This window comes from Oncorhynchus mykiss, chromosome 13 (assembly GCF_013265735.2).
Source record: "Oncorhynchus mykiss isolate Arlee chromosome 13, USDA_OmykA_1.1, whole genome shotgun sequence".
Classification (NCBI taxonomy): Eukaryota; Metazoa; Chordata; class Actinopteri; order Salmoniformes; family Salmonidae; genus Oncorhynchus; species Oncorhynchus mykiss.
In genome coordinates, this window is record NC_048577.1 from 19,200,275 (window position 1) to 19,225,141 (window position 24,867).

General features: G+C 49.3%; 1 protein-coding gene across 4 annotated transcripts in view; it reads left to right on the plus strand.

Moving 5' to 3' along the window:
• The window catches only part of LOC110485100 (trinucleotide repeat-containing gene 6C protein), a 66,879-nt gene that overhangs the window by 17,875 nt on the left and 24,137 nt on the right, over positions 1-24,867 (plus strand). For 2 of the 4 annotated variants that reach the window (XM_036940490.1, XM_036940492.1), the window contains exons 4-12: positions 3,516-3,878; positions 15,602-18,409; positions 20,047-20,256; positions 20,733-21,010; positions 21,310-21,367; positions 22,661-22,806; positions 23,106-23,249; positions 24,180-24,320; positions 24,512-24,631. In XM_036940490.1, coding sequence (XP_036796385.1) covers positions 3,516-3,878; positions 15,602-18,409; positions 20,047-20,256; positions 20,733-21,010; positions 21,310-21,367; positions 22,661-22,806; positions 23,106-23,249; positions 24,180-24,320; positions 24,512-24,631 — 4,268 coding nt within the window. The remainder of the gene's footprint in view (positions 1-3,515; positions 3,879-15,601; positions 18,410-20,046; positions 20,257-20,732; positions 21,011-21,309; positions 21,368-22,660; positions 22,807-23,105; positions 23,250-24,179; positions 24,321-24,511; positions 24,632-24,867) is intronic. The other 2 variants (XM_036940491.1, XM_036940493.1) reach the window with 1 other exon arrangement.

The window sequence follows — 24,867 nt, forward strand, 5'->3', positions numbered from 1 at the left end:
TCAGTTCTCTGTCAGTTCTCTCAACTACCCTGTATGCACATTAAACAAGGCCACTAAACACATACACCTCATCAGTCAAATGGTTTAGTTAAATCTCCGCCACATCACGTCTTTCCAACGTGTTTCTTGGATGTGTCTTTTTCATGAAGTCTCATAACGTTTGATTTTCAATGAGAGTCGTGTAACTCAATACAGGAGGTTGAAAAACCTCTTCTGTAGTCCACTTGTGTGTTCCACACACAGCCCTCCCCCGGTGTAAACACAGTCGCGTATTAAAATGTGTCATCACACAATGGCAGCACGTAGCTAACCTCTGACCTGGGCGATTCCCAGAACCCTTCAAAGCCAGGCGCGCTCACTCCATAACCGAGCCAATCACAATGGCTCCTTATGCACCAGGGCCTGCCCTCTTGACCATCATCCTTTTCGCTCAGGCTTTTTCTCCTCTTTCGGTGTAATTAACCATTGAGAGTGGGGGACAGGAGGCCATAATTACACGTTTGGCTAGGAGTGATTCTCCATTGAGGGTTTAATGGAATTTACAGTGCGTCTCATTATAATGGTTTATTTAATTGACTCTCCTTTGAACATCAAATAGTGTTTTTAAGGCTTTAGCGACCCCAAAGGGTCTAGTATTTCAGTTTGTTTGCTCCCCATCTCTCTCTCACACTCATTTGCGCTCTCTAATTCTGTGTACCATTCTCTGACTCGCTCATTCTCCATTCATTCCCTATTTCATTCTCTACCTTTACTGTGCCTCTCGCTCTCTGGGTGTTCCTACTATCTCTCAATCTCCCCTCCAAGTCTTTGGTGTATGACATTGTCACACGTATCACCTGCTATCTCTCCCATCAGATATGCAGGTGAATCTCCCATATATAAAAAAAAAAAAATGTTATCTCACAAATGATGGTGCTAGGGTACTTGACTAGACAGCATTTTAATATGGCTTTCTCTCATCCTAGTGAAGGGATTTGGTTTCCCCTCGCCTCAAATCTCCCACAAAGCACTTTTAGCGTCCGTTATGGATTAAAAAGGAACTCTTCCCCAAAAAGGAAAAGACTAATGTTTTGCTCAATCTCTTTGTTTTGAGCTGAGACGTCCTATCGCATCGTAACCGCCACTCATGCTCACCACACACTCTCTCGTGTACGCACACACACACACACACACACCTACTCTCTCCCGAGATTATTCCAAAGATGGCTACACATTACCCAGCTGGCTGGAATAACAGCAATTTCACATCATAGACTAGATGAACTGTGATCATTTACACACACCACATAGTGCTTTAATAGCTATTTCATTGTGTTGTAAAAGCACCCGTGTTGTCATAAACAGAGGCTACTGGAGAATAGAGTGGAACACACACCGAACCCCCGACACACTCGCATAATGTGGGATATCCACACTCACAACGTACACCCACACACCCTCCCCCCCTACGTCATAGAAGCTGTGATTCATAGTGTGAGAGAGGCTGCCGGCCTCTGTGTGAGCAGTAACAGCCCAGCAGTCCATCTGCTTCCTCTAATGGATTCAGAGCAGCAGTGAACAATGAGAGAGGCTGAATTGGATGAACGGGGGGGGGGGTGGGGGGCACCAGAGAAAGGGAGGGAGGGCGAGGGACAGGTTGAAGGGAGAGAATGCAATGGCTGAGCTGAGGTAGAAACGGAACAGGAGAGGGTGGGCATTGTGAAAGGCAAGAGAGAGTAGGAGGCAGAGAGAGGAGCAGGGCGAAGGAGAGGGAGAGAGCCGAGGGATGGGGTGGGTTGTGAGGACGCAGCACCCTGCCTGCTGATTGGCTGTGACTGCGTCAGGCAGGCGGGGGCTGAATTGAATCAGATATGTGCGTCACCCACTGCCTGCCTCAACTCCCAACCAGCTAGCTAGCTCCTGCTGCTGGAGGGTCCAGCTCTGACCAGAGAGGGAGGTTGATCAGTATGCAGTTTGTGTGAGCGCGAGAACCTGGTTGTGTCTGCGTGTATTTGAAGAATATTGAGTGTGTGTGTGTCAGAGGCACAGGGTTGCACAGCTCATGTGCAGAGGGTGCTCTCTTTATAGAAACGGTGTTGGCAGTGGGACAGGCCATTGGCAGGCAGAGGGAATACGTGGGCCTGCCTGCAGTGCTTTAACCCAACGCTGCTGTAGCTCAGGACAGCTAGTCAGCCACATCAGTCCTCTACTGTTCTTGTGTGTGATTCTACACAGTCCCACCCTGTTAGATTTCTCTGGAGCCGCAACTTGGTCAACATGAACCAATGACAGAAAAGCTGCAGTTGTCCTAATTGGTCAGACTGATATGACCTCGAATGTCATTGTGTGCATTTGTATGCGTGTCTTGGCACGAGTCCTGACGGTGGCTCCTGTGTTCCCAGGAGAGTGACATCTGTTCCCTGCTAATCTGTTGCCTGCTAATCTGCATCTCTCCTGTGCCAATCCCTTCGCTTTCTCTCTCGCGCTCCCGCTCCTCTCTTGGCTGTCTGTGATTGTCTTCTCTCTTTTCTTTCTCCTCCCCTGAGGCATAGCTGCCAGCCAGTTGTTTTTAAAACCGGCCTATGAATTGTCCTCTGTAGCCACCTAGGGAGTATAGAACCACAACAAACAGTATTCACAGTCACCAAACTGATGTAGCAGCTCAGTGCAACACTGAGGTCAGGAAGTGTTGTGAGACAATATGGCTGCCGTGCTCTTCTGCTCAGCATGGACAGGGAGCATACCATGTCAGATATGTAGGGTGTTAACCTCTTTCCAATGCAGTTGCTTAATGCTCACACACGCTTGTGCTCCATAAGCCTTGGTGCGGGGACACACGCGCGCGCACGCATACAAACACACACACCTGTGCTTCCGTAAGCCTCTCTGCCTTTTCCACTCCAGCCCTCGCGGATAGCTCTTAGCCTGTCCACCCAGAGGGCTCGGCTAAGCTCCTTTTAGCTACAGTAGGCTGACCCAGTAGGTCCTGCTAGTACCGACTGCTAATACCACTCAGTCTGGGCAAGGCTTGATTAGAGGGCTGTTCTCTCTGGGGAACTAATAGACAGAAGAATGCACAGGGCCAGGCAGAGGTGAGTGTGTGTGTGTGAGAGAACTTGCCCTTTCATGTTGTCTGGGCTGTCTGTCGGTGGTGTTCAAGCACAGGCCAGCTCATAGGGAAGGTTATTACTAAGACGCTACTTTGGAAATGCTAACCACGTTTCGCTTGATTTCTCCTTAGTAAATAAGGGAAATGTTTTCAATCCATGTTATATGGGTGTCAGATATTTGGGGTGTAACGTTTTTGAGACTAAAACCTTGCCATATGTATTATAAGGTTAGAGGTAATTTAATGTTTCAACCTGTGAACATCGGTTCAAATGATCAGTGTGTTCATGTCGCACTCGATCAGGGATATAACACTAACCTCATTCAACCAACAATGTTGTCTTGTAAAGTACAGTGGATTAGTGATGTGTGCTGTGCAGCATTAGCTAATACCTTGCTTCCTGTGTTGTGTTTGCGTCCTCCTCCAGAGCCAGCTAAGCCCAGCCCCGGTCCCCTCCACCACCCCACCACCTGTGTGACCCTGCCCCAGGCCTCACACCCCCCCTCCTCGTCCTCTTCAGTCAGAACCAATGGGAAGCGCGCCCCCCCTACCACCCAGCAAACTCCACAGCAGCAGACCCCACCTCAGCCTCCGTCGTCGTCCTCAGGCCCCCGCTACCCGCCCCGTGAGGTGCCCCCGCGTTTCCGCCAGCAGGAGCACAAGCAGCTACTGAAGAGGGGCCAGCCACTGCCAGCCGGAGCCCTGAGTAGCCTCACCGTGACCCCTGCCTCCGACCCGCTCACCCCCGGTGCCCCTGCTTCTTCTTCCTCCACAGGCAAGCGCCACACAGGTCAGTTCCCTGCTTATTGCGTCTTACCCTTGGCTCCTTGGCTAGATCTGGTTCCCCAGTAGGAATGTGTCCTGTTTCTCCGTGTAACTTGATAGAGAAGCTGATGTTACTAAATTGGTCCCATGAAATGAAGTGTCGCAGGTCATCGTGGTAGCTGGATGAGGCTGTTCAACACGGGGCTCTACGCTGACCTTTACAAGGCACACGTGTGCACTTAACTTGAAAGAAATGTAGGCGCACACAAATACATTTAGGAGCGCTACGAATAATATTTTAAATATTAAAGCTATAATCCCAAAATGTTCTAGGTGCGCTGAAATTCAAATTCAAGGTCGACAGCAAATATTTAGGCCCATATGCGAGAAATGTTTGCGGTGTTAGAGCCCTGCAACAGGTTGAGGAAGAATGGAGCGAATTGCAAATCTGTATGATGGGTCCATCTGTGGGTCAGTCCAAAAAGCCTTTTTGTTACTGCCCCTGTTCTCTCTATACTCGAGCACTGACATTAGGGAATTGATGATGGTGTGTTACTCTGAGAATCTCCTCCACTCTGACCCATTGGTTCACCTGTGTTTCTACATGGGCTCTGTGCACTGCAGAGAGGCTTTCGCTTGACCCTATTGAAAAATGGCCGTGATGGTGTTGAGCCACTGAGTAGGTGCTGTGGCGATTGGAGAGCGCTCGGGACCTTTACCGCCCGCAGTCACCTTTAAAAAAATATATATAATTAACTCCGCAGCGACCGGGTCTGTGGACAGCGGAGAAACCTGCCAGTGGGCTTTAATTTAGGGTGAAAGAGAGAGAGTAGGTGGACAAACGATATGAGCCTTGAGTAGATATGTCTCCAGCATCGTTTTTCCTCCAGTGAGGCAGTGGAGGCGTGCTGTCTCTGCAAGCTGTCTGGGGAACCACTGTGTTAGCCCACCGTCTTCCTTTCTATGCCTTGACCCTGCAGCTTTTCTCTGACCACCACCGGTCTTCACATCCCAATGGAAGGTAGCTCAACCAACACCTCTATCTATTCTCTTTTATTGACGTGGTTTACCTCCGTGTTAAATGCAGATAACCCCACCGTGAATTGTTGTACGGCACTTAGAGGACGAGGCGGAGGGAGACGAAGGGCTTGCTGCGGGTGTCTGTTCACATACTGTTTTATTTTACTCCTCTACCCCTCCCTCCCTCTGTGGTGCTGTCTTCCATTACTGACTCCCATGTTTACTCTGAGGGGGCTGCCTGCAGCATCACTGTAAACAGGGCATTACAGACAAATGTTGCCACACACACATGCAGTGTGTGTATACGCACTCAAGCGCACACACTGATGGTCTGACAACCTTTTTTTTTATTTTTACTGACTGGCTGGACAGCTCTCCCAGGGGCCCTCTGCGCAGCACCGCCCCAGGCAGGAGAGGCCCGAGCTAGGGAAGGCTTTAAGTCCCTGGGGGTCTCTGGGGGCTTCTGATCGACTGTCCTTCCCTCTGTCTGCCTTGTCATAAATAGCTTTTTTTTTCTACAGCTGTACTCTACTGCCAATTACAGAAAGAGATACAGCATTAGTTTTGGCATTGACAGTAAGGAATACAGATTTGGGATGGATGCAGTTTTGAGAAGCATGCATTTGATTTCGGCATCGAGCATCACTCAAGTTTACGAGGTAACTTTTTTTCCTGCCAGCATGGGTCAAAATTCATGCAAACATGGGGCCAATCTAATTTGTCCCCAGGCTGAATGTGCGACACTATGTATGTAGATGAGCTCTGCTTTTGTGGTCAGCTTCCCTTTGACCTCCCTGCTAGTGAAGTCATCATGGTTCACAGTACAGAGAGGACACAGGCGCTTCCAGCCCCAAGAGGCCTGCTGTGACTGGACAAGAGTCAGTGAGGAGATCCACTGTTACTGCCTTGACCCAGTTAAGTCCTCTCACATCTGTCTGCCCACAGGCCCAGCTGGCTACACACTAGGCCTGGATGGTCACAACACAATCAACCAATTCAATAATGAATTAATTTTATCTGACCATTTTAAAAATGCACAAGACTCGAGTGAGAGAACAACAATGCATTAAAAATCATAGTGAACCTTAAACACAAGTCATAGGCCTATTTCCATTGTGGTCCTCATTAGACACAACCCCCTCTCCAATACAACAGCTGATGGCCTTACAGCCCAGTGAGTGCTGCAGCCTGTATGGCCTTCGTCTCGTAGCATAGCAGGTGCTGTAGTGGGGGTCTGAGATGCAAGCCGTGCTGTGGGAAACGCACTCAGTCCTCTACAACAGCTGGTTCATTCATGGCTCTCTGTCTCCTAAGCCCCTGGGTGACGTAGCATGTGGCCAGAAGGAATACTGTTGGCTAGATGTTAACATGCGTTGGCCCTGCCGCCCTTCACATTTGGCCCCTTGGCTTTGTCTTCAAACGCCTGGATGGGGTGGCATATTTGTTCTTTTGATTCCAGTTGCAGACGCTATTGTTTTGTCTGCGCATAAAGACCAATACGTAACACGTCCCATTGGCGACTGTTCAGCCAGGTATTCCCATCAGTGATCACTGCCTAATGTGCTTTAGCCGTAAGGCTATTCCTTTGGCCATCGTTGTCAGGGCCACGTAAGTGAAGAATGTTGAGGTGCTGTGAAAGTATTTGCCCCCCTTCCTGATTTCTTTGTTTTCTTTCACATTTGTCACACTTCAATGTTTCAGTTCATCAAACCAATTGTAATATTACACAAAGATGACACAATGCAGATTTTACGCAATACATTTATTTATTAAGGGGAAAAAGCTATCCGAACCTTCGTGGTCCTATGTGACAAAGAAATTGCCCTTGTTAAAATTATGAATACTCTGGTTAATCACATTTTCTGGAAAGCTTTTTTTTTTTTTTTTCTGGAAAGAGTTTTAAATTTCACAAGCCACACCCAGGCCTGATTACTGCCAGACCTGTTGAATCAAGAAATCACTTAAGTAGAACCTGTCTGACAAAGTGAAGTAGGCCAAAAGATCTCAAAAAGCAAGACATCATGCCGCGATCCAAACAAATTCAGGAACAGGATTACAAAGCCATTTCTAAAGCTTTGGGACTCCAGCGAACCACGGTGAGAGCCATTATCCACAAATGGAGAAAATTTGGAACGGTGGCGAACCTTCCCAGGAGTGGCTGGCCTACCAAAATTACCCCAAGAGCGCAGCGACAACTCATCCAAGAGTTTACAAAAGAACCCACAACAACATCTAAAGAACTGCAGGCCTCACTTGCCTCAGTTGAGGTCAGTGTTCATGACCCAACCATAAGAAAGAGACCAGGCAAAAATGGCATCCATGTCAGAGTTCCAAGGCGAAAACCACTGCTGACCAGAAATAACAATCGCGTCTCACTTTTGGCAAAAAACATCTTGATGATCCCCAAGGCTTTTGGGAGAATATTCTGTGGATTGGAAAGACAAAAGTTTAACCTTTTTGGAAGGTGTGTCCTGTTACATCTGGCGTAAAAGTAACACAGCATTTCAGAAAAAGAACATCATACCAACAGTCAAATATGGTGGTGGTAGTGTGATGGTCTGGGGCTGCTTTGCTGCTTCAGGACCTGGATGACTTGCTGTGATTGATGGAACCATGAATTCTGCTCTCTACCAAAAAATCCTGAAGGAGAATGTCCGGTCACCAGTTTGTGACCTCAAGCTGAAGCACACTTGGGTTCTGCAGCAGGACAATGATCCAAAACACACCAGCAAGTTCACCTCCCTGAATGGCTTAACAACAACAAAATGAAGGTTTTGGAGTGGCCTAGTCAAAGTCTGGACTTGAATCCGACTGAGATGCTGTGGCTCAAAAACCCTCCAATGTGGCTGAATGTAAACAATTCTGCAAAGAAGAGTGGGCCAAGATTCCTCCACAGCGATGTGAAAGACTCATTGCCAGTTATCGCAAACGCTTGATTGCAGTTGCCGAGGGTGGCACAACCAGTTATTATGTTTAGGGGGCAATTACTTTGTCACACAGGGCCATGAAGGTTCGGATAGCTTTTTTTACCTTAATAAATAAAATCATCACTTAAACTGCAATTTGTGTTTACTTGGGTTATCTTTGTGTAATATTTAAATTAGTTTGACCTGAAACATTTAAGTGTGACAAATGTGCAAAGAAATCAGGAAGGGGGCAAATACCTTTTCACAGCACTATATGCATGACACTGATTCCACTAGTCAATGGAGTTGGCCAGACTAGGCTAGAGAGAATGCCAGTCTCTCTCCTCTTTCTCTCTCTTTTTCTCTCTTTCTTTCTTTCTTTCTTTCTTTCTCTTTCCTCCAGCCCCTAGTGGCCTCATTAGCACAGACTCTGCCAGGGAACCAAGAGGAAACTACCCCTCCGGTTTTAAACCCTCCTGTGCCCACTCTCACTCCTTTTCTCTCTCTTTTTTTTCTCTCTCTGTGTCTCTCCATTTCTGGAAAACAAACCAGAATCTTTTGATCCTGGAGACCGGAACTCAGAAGTTCCTGAAAGGGGAAAGAGGGTCTATTTTGAGGACAAAGGGGATTGAATGGTGCGTTTAATGCTTGTGGTGCGTCACGGTGAGGTTTGGCTAGAGATAATGTGGTGAATTGGCAGTGTTGAATGAATGGGAGAATAATGGCATCCGGTTCGGTCCCATTCGTGTGGCTCCTGGCTGCATTTCACAGCTAGCTCCAAGGCTACGCTATTGCCCAAGATGTTGATTACAGGCACTTAATCCTTTTTGGTGCACCATGTCTTTATTTTTCTTCATACATGCCGTCTCTCTGTGTCTCTCCCTTTGCCACTGTCAACCCCTCCCCCCTTCTCCCCGTCACCCTGGCTTTCATAGGGAGAGAAAGGCCGTGTCTAACTTTTGGCTGCCTGCTAGTAGGCTCCTCATTATCAGCAGCAGCCTGATCTCCTGGTAGTTGTTTCCCCGGCAGGGCTAGCATCACTGTCGCCTTGTCTTATTCTGAGTAGTAGGCTAGTGCTCTATGATAGGAAGCTGAGCTGCTATATGAAGTGATTTTGTAGATGTGTGTGTGCGTGCTGTCACAGCACTGCATCTTTGGTACCAGGGAGCTGCATCAGAGCCAAAGAACAGAAGCCGTATTGTTTTTATTTCTGTCGCCGCTATTCATTCAGCGAGCACCATCGTTACCCACTGCCCTCCTAATTGGGACCAGAATGGAAGCAGCTAGACATTACTGACGGCCGAACAGAGACGGAATAGAATTGTCCCCTTTTTTTCCCTTGTTGCCTTAGCTTTGGTTTTGTCCCCCGTTTCTCTCGCACACAGACGCACACCTTTTTCCCCGACGCAGGAAGATTTCTCACTAATCTATTGGAATGCCTACCAGAAATAAGGTTGTACAGAGTTGTAAGGAAAAGAGTGGGCAAGGTTGAGTAGACATTCACATTACGCAGCCAGCCAGCCTCAATTTCTTGGCATCGTGTCAAGGAAGCAGTAGCAGACATATTGAATGGAGGATGGCGATGGCTGTAGCGCCTCACAGCATGGTGTTGCAGCAGCACCACCTCTCTTCAGGTATTTTTCCACTCTACCCCTGACCCCCTTCTTTACAGCTGCCATCAGCTCTTATCTCTTCTTCTCTCTCTACTCCGGGGTTATTTTGTTTCGCTCGTGGAGTTGTAGTATCTGTGACGGAATAAAAAAATAGGGCTGAGCTGCACGCTTTTCTGTGTAGTATATGATTGATTTATCATGCAACCTATTATGCCCCTTCAGAGAAAATGTGCGAGGGGGTGGGGGGGGGGGGGGGGGAAATAAATGAAAGGGAGAAAGCAGAAGGCAGAGTGAGATGTTCTTGCTGCAGGCAGCAGCCTCTGAGCTTTTGGCTGAGTTTCAGGTCTGCCCGATAAAATGGCGTTCCTTGCTGCTCGGAGGGCTTGAAGACAGACAGAGAGGGAGAGGGGGAGCGACGCTTGTGTGCGTTAGATACTGCTCAAAAAAATAAAGGGAACACTTAAACAACACAATGTAACTCCAAGTCAATCACACTTCTGTGAAATCAAACTGTCCACTGATTGAAGCAACACTGATTGACAATAAATGTCACATGCTGTTGTCCAAATGGGATAGACAACAGGTGGAAATTCTAGGCAATTAGCAAGACACCCCCAATAAAGGAGTGGTTCTGCGGGTGATGACCACAGACCACTTCTCAGTTCCTATGCTTCCTGGCTGATGTTTTGGTCACTTTTGAATGCTGGCAGTGCTTTCACTCTAGTGGTAGCATGAGACGGAGTCTACAACCCACACGAGTGGCTCAGGTAGTGCAGCTCATCCAGGATGGCACATCAATGCCAACTGTGGCAAGAAGGTTTGCTGTGTCTGTCAGCGAAGTGTCCAGAGCATGGCGGCGCTACCAGGAGACAGGCCAGTACATCAGGAGACGTGGAGGAGGCCGTAGGAGGGCAACAACCCAGCAGCAGGACCGCTACCTCCGTATTTGTGCAAGGAGGAGCAGGAGGAGCACTGCCAGAGCCCTGCTAAATGACCTCCAGCAGGCCACAAATGTGCATGTGTCTGCTCAAACGGTCAGAAACAGACTCCATGAGGGTGGTATGAGGGCCCGACGTCCACAGGTGGGGGTTGTGCTTACAGCCCAACACTGTGCAGGACGTTGGCATTTCTTTGGCATTTGCCAGAGAACACCAAGATTGGCAAATTCGCCACTGGCGCCCTGTGCTCTTCACAGATGAAAGCAGGTTCACACTGAGCACATGTGACAGACGTGACAGAGTCTGGAGATGCCGTGGAGAACGTTCTGCTGCCTGCAACATCCTCCAGCATGACCGGTTTGGCGGTGGGTCAGTCATGGTGTGGGGTGGCATTTCTTTGGGGGGCCGCACAGCCCCCCATGTGCTTGCCAGAGGTAGCCTGGCTGCAATTAGGTACCGAGATGAGATCCTCAGACCACTTGTGAGACCATATGCTGGTGCGGTTGGCCCTGGGTTCCTCCTAATGCAAGACAATGCTAGACCTCATGTGGCTGGAGTGTGTCAGCAGTTCCTGCAAGAGGAAGACATTGATGCTATGGACTGGCCCGCCCGTTCCCCAGACCTGAATCCAATTGAGCACATCTGGGACATAATGTCTCGCTCCATCCACCACCCTGAGATCCCTCAGGAGACCATCCACCACCTCATCAGAAGCATGTCCAGGCGTTGTAGGGAGGTCATACAGGCACGTGGAGGCCACACACACTACTTAACCTCATTTTGACTTGTTTTAAGGACATTACATCAGTTGGATCAGCCTGTAGTGTGGTTTTCCACTTTAATTTTGAGTGTGACTCCAAATCCAGACCTCCATGGGTTGATAAATTTGATTTCCATTGATTATTTTTGTGTGATTTTGTTGTCAGCACATTCAACTATGTAAAGAAAAAAGTATTTAATAAGAATATTTCATTCATTCAGATCTAGGATGTGTTATTTTAGTGTTCCCTTTATTTTTTTTGAGCAGTGTGTATGTATGTATGTATGTATACACAAACGCGCACACACACACACACACACCTAGCAGCCTTGCAGGTACATGGATTGACATTGTGGGTGTTAGCGTCAGTGAAACAATGAGCTTTTGTATGTTAGGTTAGCGGTTAGCTATCTCTGCGATTTGACTGAAAGGCAGGCAGGTGTACGGCACCAAAACAATGGCGTTGAAACAGTGCCAAACCTACCAAAGCAAAATCCTGCCAAAGACACTGAATCTCTCACACACCCACACAGGGCTCTCTGTTGGAACGACTCCTAAAATATGCGCGTCATGTAAAACCTCATTGGTTGTTGTGGGCGCTGGCCACTGACATAAGATGTTGTGTACTGACTTTGATGTGTTTGTTCTCGAAGGCCATGAGGAAGAGGTTGTGGTTCAGTTGTGGGTTTAAGATGTTACTTACCGGGACTATTTAAATCAATGGAGAGTTATGATCAATGTGGTATGGATATATGTATTCCTAAGTGAACAAAGCCATAGAAAAGTTGTCCCAAATGGCACCCTATTCCCTTTTTATAGTGCACTACTTTTGAACAGAGCATGTAGGTTGCTTACATAAGGATCCATGGTGTGCTTACATAAGGATCACTCAGCCTAATGCACTCTTTTGTTACATGGCTGGTCTGTCACTGCTTTGTGGGATGTGTCTTGGACGTGCAGCTCAGCTTGACCCTAGATGCCCCAGATGTTATTTTCTATTTGTACAGTTTTGAAGGAGGGAGGGCGGAACCTAACAGCCGGCAGTGCGAGGGGCGGAACCTAACAGCCGGCAGTGCGAGGGGCGGAACCTAACAGCCGGCAGTGCGAGGGGCGGAACCTAACAGCCGGCAGTGCGAGGGGGGGAACCTAACAGCCGGCAGTGCGAGGGGCGGAACCTAACAGCCGGCAGTGCGAGGGGCGGAACCTAACAGCCGGCAGTGCGAGGGGCGGAACCTAACAGCCGGCAGTGCGAGGGGCGGAACCTAACAGCCGGCAGTGCGAGGGGCGGAACCTAACAGCCGGCAGTGCGAGGGGCGGAACCTAACAGTCGGCGCACTTGTTTTTTTTCTTCTCAAATGTAGTAGGAGAAACTTTTAATGGGAAATCTTTTTCAACATTGTTGAAGTTAGGATTTGAGATGGGAATTTTGTGGTACCTCTGGTTACACTTTCTAGGAAGTGTAGAGCTGATTGCAGACTGTGTGTGTGTGTGTTCCTTTCTACACACACTGACGACCCTGTGTGATAAGGCAGTCTGAGAAGAGGAGATAAGTATGTTGAGGGGAAAATTGCATTTGGAGGGACTCAGAGGTGCGTTGCGCTGTATCTTAAGCCTAACCACACATCTGTCAGTCAGTGTGTGTCTCAAACGGAAGCTAGTCCCCCACCCACTATTTGACAGGATTGTTTTGACCATAGCTTTATCTGTGATGGATAAACTCCAGGCAATCATGCAAATCACGAAACGGTCTGATAGACTCCAGTGGACTCCAATAGCGAGCTAATAGAGAAGGTAAGAATCTCCATTTGAAACGGGGTGATGACCAAATATGACCCACCCCACTGTTTCACACTGTCTAAGGAAAGCCGGAGGCTATACGTTTTCTATATGTCTAAGACGACTTTGACATTGTAAATGCTTTTGTTTCATAGATAATATAGCTAGCAATGGGATACCATTTTTTATATAACAATTGATGAGCTTATTGGATTTGTGAATTGCAAAAACACGTATATTAAAAGAATACAGCCTTCAACAATGTGCAGTTTCATAACGTAAGCAGGGTTGAGGTCAATCTCATTTCTATTCAGTCTGAATTGACTCGGATTGAAATGCAATTGGCCCCGACCCCGCGCTAAAGTCATGAAGACGAGTGGGAACAACCGTGTTCTTAGGTCCTCTCTGTAGATAAGACCAGTTTAGTGGTTGGCTTTGCATGGTGGTTGGTGGATCAATACCTCCTCTCTTCTCTCCAGCAGCATTAATAAGGCCATTGATTACCTGCCTATTATTAGTTGTTACCGGGACTTGTTTTTCTCATCGGTGTTAATGAGTGTTTGTCTGTAGGCTGAGGCGATGTTCCACAGTGTGGGCTAGACTTATCTTGTTTTTCTCCTGCTCTTAGTATGAATAAATATATTAAAATAAGCATTTGAAAGATACAATTGAAGAAAGCAGAGTAATGCATGTACTCTGCAGTAAGGTCGACCGATTATGAGTTTTCCACGCCGATACCGATTATTGGATGACCAAAAAAGCCGATACTGACTAATCGGCTGTTTTTTGTTTTTTTTATTTTATTTTACCTTTATTTAACTAGGCAAGTCAATGACGGCCTAGGGACAGTGGGTTAACTCCCTTTTCAGGGGCAGAACGACAACTCGGGGATTTGAACTTGCAACCTTCCGGTTACTAGTCCAACGCTCTAACCACTAGGCTACCCTGCCGCCAATTACAACAATACTGAATGAACACTTATTTTAACTTAATATAATACATCAATTAAATCAATTTAGCCTCAAATAGCCTCAAATAATGAACCATGTTCAATTTGGTTTAAATAATGCTGTGTTGAGGAAGAAAGTAAAAGTGCAATATGTGCCGTGCCATGTAAGAAAGCTAACGTTTAAGTTCCTTGCTCAGAACGTGAGAATATATGAAAGCTGGTGGTTCCTTTTAACATGAGTCTAGTCTTCAATATTCCCAGGTAAGAAGTTTTAGGTTGTAGTTATTATAGGAATTATAGGACTATTTCCCTTTGACTATTGTATGTTCTTATAGGCACTTTAGTATTGCAAGTGTAACAGTATAGCTTCCGTCCCTCTCCTCACCTCTACCTGGGCTCGAACCAGGAACACAATGACAACAGCCACCATCGAAGCAGCGTTACCCATGCAGAGCAAGGGGAACAACCACTCCAAGGTTCAGAGCGAGTGACGTTTGAAACGCTATTAGCGCGCGCTAACTAGATAGCCATTTCACTTCGGTTACACCAGCCTCATCTCGGGAGTTGATGGGCTTGAAGTCATAAACAGCGCAATGCTTGATGCACAATGATGAGCTGCTGGCAAAACGCACGAAAGGGCTGTTTGAAAGAATGTTTACACGCCTGCTTCTGCCAACCACCGCTCAGTCAGATACTTGTATGCTTGTATGCTCAGTCAGATTATATGCAACGCAGGACATGCTAGATAATATCTAGTAATATCATCAACCATGTGTAGTTAACTAGTGATTATGATTGATTGTTTTTATAAGAAGTTTAATGCCAGCTAGCAACTTAACTTAGCTTACTGCATTTGCGTAACAGGCCTTGTGGGGTGCAACGAGAAAGAGGCAGGTCGTATTAGCGTTGGACTAGTTAACTGTAAGGTTGCAAGATTGGATCTCCTGAGCTGACAAGGTGAAAATGTGTAATTCTGCCCCTGAACGAGGCAGTTAACCCACCATTCCTAGGCCGTCATTGAAAATAAGAATATGTTCTTAACTGACTTGCCTAGTTAAATAAAGATTTAAATCAAGGTGTAAAAAAAAAAAAAAAAAAAATTGCCAAATCGGTGCCCAAAAATACCGATTTCCGATTGTTATGAAAACTTGAAATCGTCCCTAATTAATCGGTCGACCTCTACTCTGCAGTCTCCACAGTATCAGTGTCGCTGGGTCTAGTGCTTTGTGGGGACCTGCTGGAGCGTAGGGAGTGTAACATGATGGATGGAGGAGGGAGCCATCTTGGTTTCATTCCAATAAGTGAGCAGCTTTCCACTTGGGCTTCCCTTCACAGCCACAGCTAGGGAAGACTGATGGGCCTCTCAGTTTGGGAGGAGACGGCGAGAGCAGGTGGGAGGAAAGGGAGAGGGTTCCATTTCACCCACTCACATAGAGGGAGAGTAGGACGGTTAGGGGGAGTGAAAGTAGGAGAGGGAGGGCTCCTACCGCTCACCCAGCCACTCCACATCTGACTGCCCCAAAGCAGGAATATATGGATTTGCCATAGCTAATAGGATATGGGGCACGGTCTGCTGTACATTCTGATTATGACAGGCATCTGACTGGAGAACAGACCAGGAGAGCGTGACCGTCGCTCTCCTCTGACTGCTGCCATGTCGGATGGTAACAGTTTAACCAACCAAGGGGAGACAGTACAATGACTTCTTCTAGGAGCTGAGGGAGTTTATTACATGGTATTCTCACTCACTCACTCACATATATATCTTTCTCTTTTTCTCCTCCAGACCTGCCCTTCCAGAGTGGTCCTGGTGCCCAGTATGAGAATCCCCACTGGGGAGCCTTACCACCAGCCACTGACCGCAGCAGCAGCACCACCAGTAGTAGCTGGGATCAAGTGATCATTGACGGGAGCGACACCGAGGCCTGGCCCTCCATCAGTCGCAGCAGCGACAGCCGACCAGCGAATCCTTCAGAATGTGCCACAGCCGCTGACTGTACGAACCCAGAGAACAGCAGCAACATGAGCATAGCCGCGGGGGCTACTAGCCAGCAGGCCCACTACCCCTCTCTCAAAGCTAACGTCACTAACATGATGCAGCCTGGCGGTGGCCAGGGAGTTGGAGCCATCGGCAGCAGGGGCTGGGGCTCCGGATCAGGCCCCATCACCATGGGCCCCACTGAGGGAGCCAAACCCGACGGCCTAGGGCCCAACATGGGTCGGAGTGGAGGAGCACCCGGCTGGAACTCCCAGCCCAGTTTTAGCCTGAACCTGAACCCCAACGCCAACCCCTCGGCCTGGCCCGTGCTGGGGCAAGAGGGGGCTGGAGGTGGCCCCAACGCCGCCTCACTTCCTCCCAACAGCAGCCTGGGCAACAGTAGCCTGGGAGGGGAAGAGAACAACAGCAGCAGCACCTGGGGAGGCATGATGAGCCCTGATGCCCCGTCCTCCAATAAGAATGTGTCTTTCAGCAGCATGGAACATCCCAACCTTAACACTGACGGACAAAATAGCCACCACACTAAGCAGCCACTCAGCCCCATCCACGGCCTGCCCGGCTGGGGAGGCCAGTCCCCTACTGAGTCCTCCCAGCTCAACGGAGACGCAGGGAGCTCCGTCTGGGGCAACGGAGACACCAAGACTTCCGCTGACTCCAAAAACTCAGGCTGGGACTCGACACCCTCCGGAGGCATGTCCGGCTGGGGCCACTCTGGCAGCGGAGGAGGCGGGAGTGGCGGTGGAGAAGGAGGCTGGGGAGGAGACTGGGGGAAGCCCTCCAGCGGTGGAGGCGAGGCCAAAGGAGGCTGGGATTCCTCAGATGGCCCAGCCCAGGACCAGCAGGTAAGCTCCTGGGGCCAGCCAACCCCGGCCCCGACTAGTGAGGGTAGCGGAAGCGGCGGCAGCGAGGGGCGCTCCCACCGCAGGGACAGGACCGGCAGCGAGGATGGAGGCCCCCCTCCCCTGCCTCGGCAGGACCTGGACCCCCGGGTGCTCTGCAACACAGGCTGGGGCCAGACGCCCGTCCGCCAGCACACCTCCTGGGAGATGGAGGAGCAGCGCGCCGCCAACGAGAGGAAAACCAGCGAGATGAGGGGAGGTGCTGGAGGGGACACTTGGAAGGGCTCCAGCAGCCCCTCTTCCGGATCCCCACCGGACCCCCGGAACGGGGGAGCCAACCCCAACCTGGGACCATCTCAGAGGCCAGGCTCAGGGGGCTCCGGAGGCAAGAGCGAGGGCCCATCAGGCTGGGGAGGCCCTCCACGCTCAGGCTGGGGGGAGCAGCCTGTCAACAAGGCCCCCAACGGTTCCGTCAGTGGTTGGGGGGAGCCCATGGCCCAAGGCCACAACACCACAAACAATGGCCCCAAGAGTGGAGTTCAATCCTGGGGCGTCCCTGAGGGGAAGTCCTCCCCTACCTGGGACGACGGGCCAACCAAGACCCAGCAGAACCAGTCCCAGAGCTGGGGAGAGGGTCCCAAGTCCTCACACGGCTGGGGCTCCGGCCACGGAAGTGGCAGCCGTGGCTCCAATGGCTCCAACGGCTCCAATGGAGGAGAGTGGAGAGAACCGGCCGAGGTGAAGAAGAATGGATCCTCCAGCCACATGTGGGAAGGAGAAGGAGGAAATGGACGAGGAGGAGGAGGAGGGTGGAAGGACAGCCCGAGAGGAGGTGGAGGAAATGGGGGCGGCTGGGCGTCAAAGCCTGCCCCTGCTGTTGGAGGTGGTGGCTGGGTGGAGACCCAGCATCCCAACAGCCCAGCACCAGGATGGGGCTCCAAGCCCCAGGAAAGCCCCAACAACCTGGCACCAGGATGGGGCTCCAAGCCCCAGGAAAGCCCCAACGGCCCAGCACCAGGATGGGGCTCCAAGCCCCAGGAAAGCCCCAACGGCCCAGCACCAGGATGGGGCTCCAAGCCCCAGGAAAGCCCCAACGGCCCAGCACCAGGATGGGGCTCCAAGCCCCAGGAAAGCACCAACGGCCCAGCACCAGGATGGGGCTCCAAGCCCCAGGAAAGCACCAACGGCCCAGCACCAGGATGGGGCTCCAAGCCCCAGGAAAGCACCAACGGAAATAGTGGAGGTGTTGGAACAGGAGGAGGCAGCATGGGGTCCTGGGGCGGCCCTGCATCTGTAAGGCAGAGTTCCAACCCCGGCTGGGGCCCGGGGAGCTCTGGAGCCAAACCCGACCCAGCGATGGAGCCCACCGGCTGGGAGGAACCCTCTCCTCCCTCCATCCGCCGCAAGATGGAGATCGATGACGGAACGTCCACATGGGGAGACCCCAGCGCCTACAACAAGACCGTGAATATGTGGGACCGCAACAACCCCACTGGAGGTAACGGTAACCAAGGCAACGCCCCCACCCAGCCACCGACCAGCAAGAGCAACGGAAGCATGGCCGTCAACAACAGCCACAACCACTCCTCCGTCCCCCCTAGCAACAACAATCACCACCACATGAACCACCACCACCCGCACCATGGACAGCCCCCGCCACACAGCCAGCACCACGGCAACAACAATGGATCCCCCAACACCGCCGCCCCGCACCAGGGCAGTGGACCCCAGGGCAGACCACCTATGGCCAACCCAGGTAAGAAACTGACCCCACTCACTTTTCTGAAATGTCTGTAAAACTGGTTATCATGCACCTCTGTAATGTATTGTGGTATTAGCCCTGTGATTAACCTATACTGGAAAGACTGCAAGTGACAGACTTATGTCTGAGGAAATATCCAACGTTCAAGTATATATTTTGTCATTGAATATTGGTGCGATTCATCATTTTTTTTAAACAACAAATTGAGCGACATGGTTCAATTGTTTAAATTCCATTTTGTTTGGGGTTTTCTGTGAGCTCAATGTGCACATTGCACAGTTTCTTTAGATATCAAACGGATGACACCCGTTAGGGAGTTTGGTAATTACCTACAATGACCATAATCCATTATGTGCCTACTTGTCCTGTCTGTTTCTTTTACGCCTGCTACATAAGAGACTGAAGAATGAGTGATCGAGAGAGTTGCATAGCAAGGTCTCTCTACCTGTGTGATCTAAGTGATTGATAGCTGCTATTCAGCAGTCATTGTAGTATACCTTTATTTACTTTGAAGAACTACTACTTGTCAGACAGTATAGACAGCAGCTCTATAGAGATGAGATGATCACTTGGAATTAAAGTGATATATTTGAGTAAAGTAATGTGAATGAAGGTTCATAAGCAGTTAATGGGCAGTCACTACCATCATGGGACTTGTATTAATTGTTTTATTCTATGTTGCAGCATTCAACCCACATAATGCATAGTGCATTTAAAGTTAAATTATTGGAATTGAAAATGTGTAGAAACCGAACCGACCTTAAAAAGCACTAAGCGCTCAGCATTCTAGAGCATGCACACATGCTATGGCACATAGCTTTTCAAGGCACCCCACTGCAAAGACAAACGCTTCAGTGAAAGCTGACTGTGGCACTGTTCTCGCTGAAAGGTTATGGATGAGAGTGAGACCAGTGCCCCCTGCTGTTTATCTCTGTGTACAACCCCAGTAACCAGAGACTGATCAGCCAGGCTTGGCACACACTGCTCTGGTCTGCCTGCTCACAGTGCTCCTCGGTGGACTCAGCCAGCTCAGACAAGAGGGTCTGGGAGCTGGGCCAGGAGTTAAACAGTCACGGCCGTCCTCCTCCTCCTCTGCCTCTCGCCCTCTCTCTTGGCCGGACTCTTCTGTCGTAGGCTGAAAGCCCTCTGACTATATATAGCAGCATCATGGCACCGCATCAACCTATGCTTACGTCCAAAATGGCACCCTATTCCCTATATAGTGCACTACTTTTGGCCCGAGCCCAAAGGGTCTTGGTCAAAAGTAATGCACTATATAGGGAATAGGGTGCATTTGGTACACAGCCATACTGCCCCTGATTAACATGTAACAACTTGGCTCACTGTTTTACAAGGAGGAAAAGCCTGAGGATTGAGAGTAGAACGGGGTGTAGTGCAAGTGAATGAATGGAAGCTAGCACACACTGTTCCTCAGTAGTTTTATGGTTCCATTTTCATCAGTAATGGAACCAGTTGGCTGGCAGTAAAACTAGACTGCCAGACTGCAACTGCTAACAATATGTCTGATCACTGTTTGCTGGTCTTGTAAGTGAATATACTTGCAATAAAGTGACGCACACATCACTTTAAAGCATACATTTATAAATATGTCCTTCCCTCTCTTCTCCCAGGCTGGGGGGAGCTGCCCAGTGTCCAGCAGCCCAAGCCAGAGCTGGCATGGGGGGAACCCGCTGGCCCCTCTCCTGCAGTGGACAACGGCACCTCTGCCTGGGGCAAACCCCCCGGTGTTCCTGGAGGCTGGGGCGATGGGGGGCACGAGCCCAATGGACCCTACAGGAGGGGCAACAACGGACCCTCTGGACCTGCACCCTGCAAGCCAGGTTAGGACCACACTCACTTACTCATCAGTAAATAAACAAATACTCTATTGTGTTTGTAAGCACCTGAAAGCTTCTGTTAAAGATTTTCTTTTCTAGATGTCTTGAAGAACACGGTGTCACTGCTATTTCTGCTATTGCATGAATTTTTATACTAGAAGGCAGACAAGAAAAGGAGGGACTTGTGTGACAATACTGGCACCAAGTGGTTGCATTCCAATTGCACGCAAAGGGGTTGCCCTTGATCTTTGCAAGCATTCAAAAGTCAAATCAAAGTGTATTAGTCACATGGTACAGTGAAATGCTTGCTTGTCTACGTGCTAAGGTTAGACTCGACTGCAGTATACTGGTACAGCAGAAACACAGATACTAAGGTTAGCTTGATACTACTGTTTGGGCACTACAGTCAGATTTCAATGAACCAGCTATATTACAACAAGGCACTTACTAAATCACTTTTACTTGGAATTCATATCCAGGACATTTACCCTGCACTGCTCCTCTTCCAGCCCCCAAATCTATGCAAGACGGCTGGGGAGGCGGGAGGGAGGAGGAGATGGGCATGTCTTCTGGCCAATGGGATGCTGACGCCGGAGACATGTGGAACAGCCCCGCCTCCCAGGAGAGCAGCACCTCCTGTAACTCGTGGGGCCAGCCGCCCAAGAAGGGCCCGCCCAAGGGCAAGATTGGCAACCAGCCAGACGAAGCCTGGATCATGAACCGTCTCATCAAGCAGCTCACGGACATGGGCTTCCCGGTATGAATGTGATTCGTTTTGCAATGTCAGAATTAGACCTGGTTTCAACTACTATTTGATATATTTCAACTACTTTTGCTCCAGCCTCCTGGAGTGCCGGGGGGGGGGGTGGTGTGTAAGGTTTTGGGATAATTATTTTGTCCTTTAAACCAGGCAATTTCAGTCAAGCACAGATATGAAGTATTTGAAATGGTTTCAGAATCCACACATTTTAAATGTATGTATCAAGCATGTAGTCTGTGTATTGTATAGTTGAAGTTGTCACTGACTGGGTGTCTCGTGTTGCCATTGTGTTACAGAGGGATCCTGCCGAGGAGGCTCTGAAGAGCAACGACATGAACCTGGATCATGCCATGAGTAGGTTTTCCCTGTGTGTGTGACTGTGTGTGACTGTGTGTGACTGTGTGTGTGTCTGTGTGACTGTGTGTGTCTGTCTGACTGTGTGTGTGTCTGACTGTGTGTGTGTGTGTGTGTGTGTCTGACTGTGTGTGTGTGTGTGTCTGACTGTGTGTGTGTGTGTGTGTGTCTGACTGTGTGTGTGTGTGTGTCTGACTGTGTGTGTGTGTGTGTGTGTCTGACTGTGTGTGTGTGTGTGTCTGACTGTGTGTGTGTGTGTGTGTGTCTGACTGTGTGTGTGTGTCTGACTGTGTGTGTGTGTCTGACTGTGTGTGTGTGTGTGTGTGTCTGACTGTGTGTGTGTGTGTGTGTGTCTGACTGTGTGTGTGTGTGTGTCTGACTGTGTGTGTGTGTGTGTGTCTGACTGTGTGTGTGTGTCTGACTGTGTGTGTGTGTCTGACTGTGTGTGACTGTGTCTGACTGTGTCTGACTGTGTGTGTGTGTGTGTGTCTGACTGTGTGTGTCTGACTGTGTGTGTCTGACTGTGTGTGTCTGACTGTGTGTGTCTGACTGTGTGTGTCTGACTGTGTGTGTGTCTGACTGTGTGTGTGTGTGTGACTGTGTGTGTGTGTGTCTGACTGTGTGTCTGACTGTGTGTGTGTCTGTGTGTCTGACTGTGTGTGTCTGACTGTGTGTGTCTGACTGTGTGTCTGACTGTGTGTGTCTGACTGTGTGTGTGTGTGTGTCTGTGTGTCTGACTGTGTGTGTCTGACTGTGTGTCTGACTGTGTGTCTGACTGTGTGTGTGTGTGTCTGACTGTGTGTGTGTGTCTGACTGTGTGTGTGTGTGTCTGACTGTGTGTGTGTGTCTGACTGTGTGTGTGTCTGACTGTGTGTGTGTCTGACTGTGTGTGTGTGTGTCTGACTGTGTGTGTGTGTGTCTGACTGTGTGTGTGTGTGTCTGACTGTGTGTGTGTGTGTCTGACTGTGTGTGTGTGTGTGTGTCTGACTGTGTGTGTGTGTGTGTGTCTGACTGTGTGTGTGTGTGTGTGTCTGACTGTGTGTGTGTGTGTGTGTCTGACTGTGTGTGTGTGTGTCTGACTGTGTGTGTGTGTGTGTCTGACTGTGTGTGTGTGTGTCTGACTGTGTGTGTGTGTGTGTCTGACTGTGTGTGTGTGTGTCTGACTGTGTGTGGGCGCGTGTGTCTGACTGTGTGTGGGCGCGTGTGTCTGACTGTGTGTGGGCGCACATCTACGTGTGTGTCTGCTTGTTGCTGTGTATGCGAATTCCATATTTATCTGACCTCTCTCCCAAGGCGCTTTGTTGGAGAAGAAGACTGAACTGGACAAGCGGGGCATGGGCATGTCGGACTACAACAACGGGATGAACAAGCCGTTGGGTTGTCGTCCTCAGGCCCTCTCCAAAGACCCCTCCTCGGACCGCAGCCCATTCCTAGACAAGGTACTTAATGAATGCCACTAGCATTGTATCAGGAATCGACAGCCGTCATGTCCAATAGAAAGACAGCTAGTGAAAGACATGTCCATTGATGAAGGATTAAACCACAAACGCACGTGCCTATGAATGGTGAAAATACAGGGGTCTTGTTTCAGTCCCACCTTTTCTTATTACCGCAATTGGGATTACGAGAAGTTGACAGTGTCCTTTGTAAAGCGTGCCATACACAAACAAAAGTGATTGATTTAACTGAAATGATTTACTGACTGACTGATCTCGTCTCCCCTCCTCCCTGGCTCCAGGACGGTGGTCTGTCAGACGACGCCCCTCCCTCACCGTTTCTGCCTTCTCCCGTCAGCCTGAAGCTCCCCCTGGTTAACAACCTTCAGCCTGGGCTGGCCCTGGGCTCCCCGGGGCTCAACATGCAGAACTTGAACAACAGACAGGTAAGGGGGGGGAACGCATGCGCTGCACCTCAGTCTCGTAATGAGGTAGCCCTTCCTGCGATTAGTGTCACCCTCGGCTCTATTATGGCTAACGGTTAAGACGTTGGTTCAGGTCCCGTCTGTGACACACACACACACACACACAAATAGATGTATACATAACCACAAACACATTTAGTGTAGATAAGTATACAGTAGCACATACACAACCACACACACACGTGCTTACATGACAATCTCTCACACACACACACTTCATGAACCCATTGCCAGGAGGGGCCTCGATATGCGACACTAAAGGGAAAACACTTTGAACGTAGTTGAGAATTCCATTCAGCTCTCCACCACTCTCTCAAGGGTCGTTACGTCCGTAACCTTGCCTGCGGAGCCCATTGAAATGGCATAGTTTTTGTATCATCAACTTTACAGAAAGGAGCTGCCATGGAAATACGAGTCCTTTATAGAACATAAGAGTCCTTGAAAGCTCAACAAAGCACTGTAACTCTGTCATAACAGTACAACTTCTTGTCTGACACCGAACATAATTCTCTTTACATAAGTCCCATTTTCCTTTATTGGCATATTGCTGGAGGCATTTAAAGAGCACTATCATTTAATCACAATCACCATTTAATCCAACTGAATGCACTCCAAATGTGCCCGTTTCTCCAGTATTGGTCAGTGGTTCAATGCGGTAGACCTTAGGTTTTCAACTATTTTCTTTCAAATGGATCCTGGATGATTTGGGAAGTGGTGGCGAAATAGCTTGTCTTTATTTGTGGTTTCTCTGAGACTGTGAGCCAGAGTTGTGTATTGTGAGGGACATCCTATTCATCGAATGTCTGGAGGGAATGAGTGGATTGAGTGATTGCTATGTCAACTCTTATTGACATTTTAGTAATTTCCTCTCGTGTTTGTGTGGGTGTCTAGATGCAGAGTGGAATGTTGGGCAGTAGTGGAGCAGCACTATCCCGGGCCATGCAGCAGCCGCCTCCTCAGCCGTCAGTGCCGCCTCTCGGCTCCTCCCAGCCTAATCTACGCGCTCAAGTGCCTCAGTTTCTCACCCCTCAGGTACACACACACACGTGTACACACACACACACACACACACACTATGCCTCAGCCAAGTTTCTCTCCGTTTACACACACCACGTTTTCTGTCCCCCAGCCCCAGGCTCTCTCCATGACTGCTTTACTCTTGTTTTAAGATATTTTGAGATGTTCTGAACAACTCTCATCTGTCTCCTTGTCCTCCCCTCCAGGTTCAAGCACAGCTCTTGCAGTTTGCCGCAAAAAACATTGGTCTGAACCCTGCACTTTTAACCTCACCAATAAACCCTCAACAAATGACCCTGTTGTACCAACTTCAGCAACTGCAAATGGTGAGTACAAGCCAAAGGCCCCTGTCTGCATTAGAAACAGGGTTCGTACTCACCGAACCAGACAGAATGGGCCTGTCTGCATTAGAAACAGGGTTCGTACACCCAGAACCAGGCAGGATGGGCCTGTCTGCATTAGAAACAGGGTTTGTTCTAACCGAACCAGACCGGATGGGCCTGTCTGCATTAGAAACAGGGTTTGTACTCCCAGAACCAGGCAGGATGGGCCTGTCTCCATT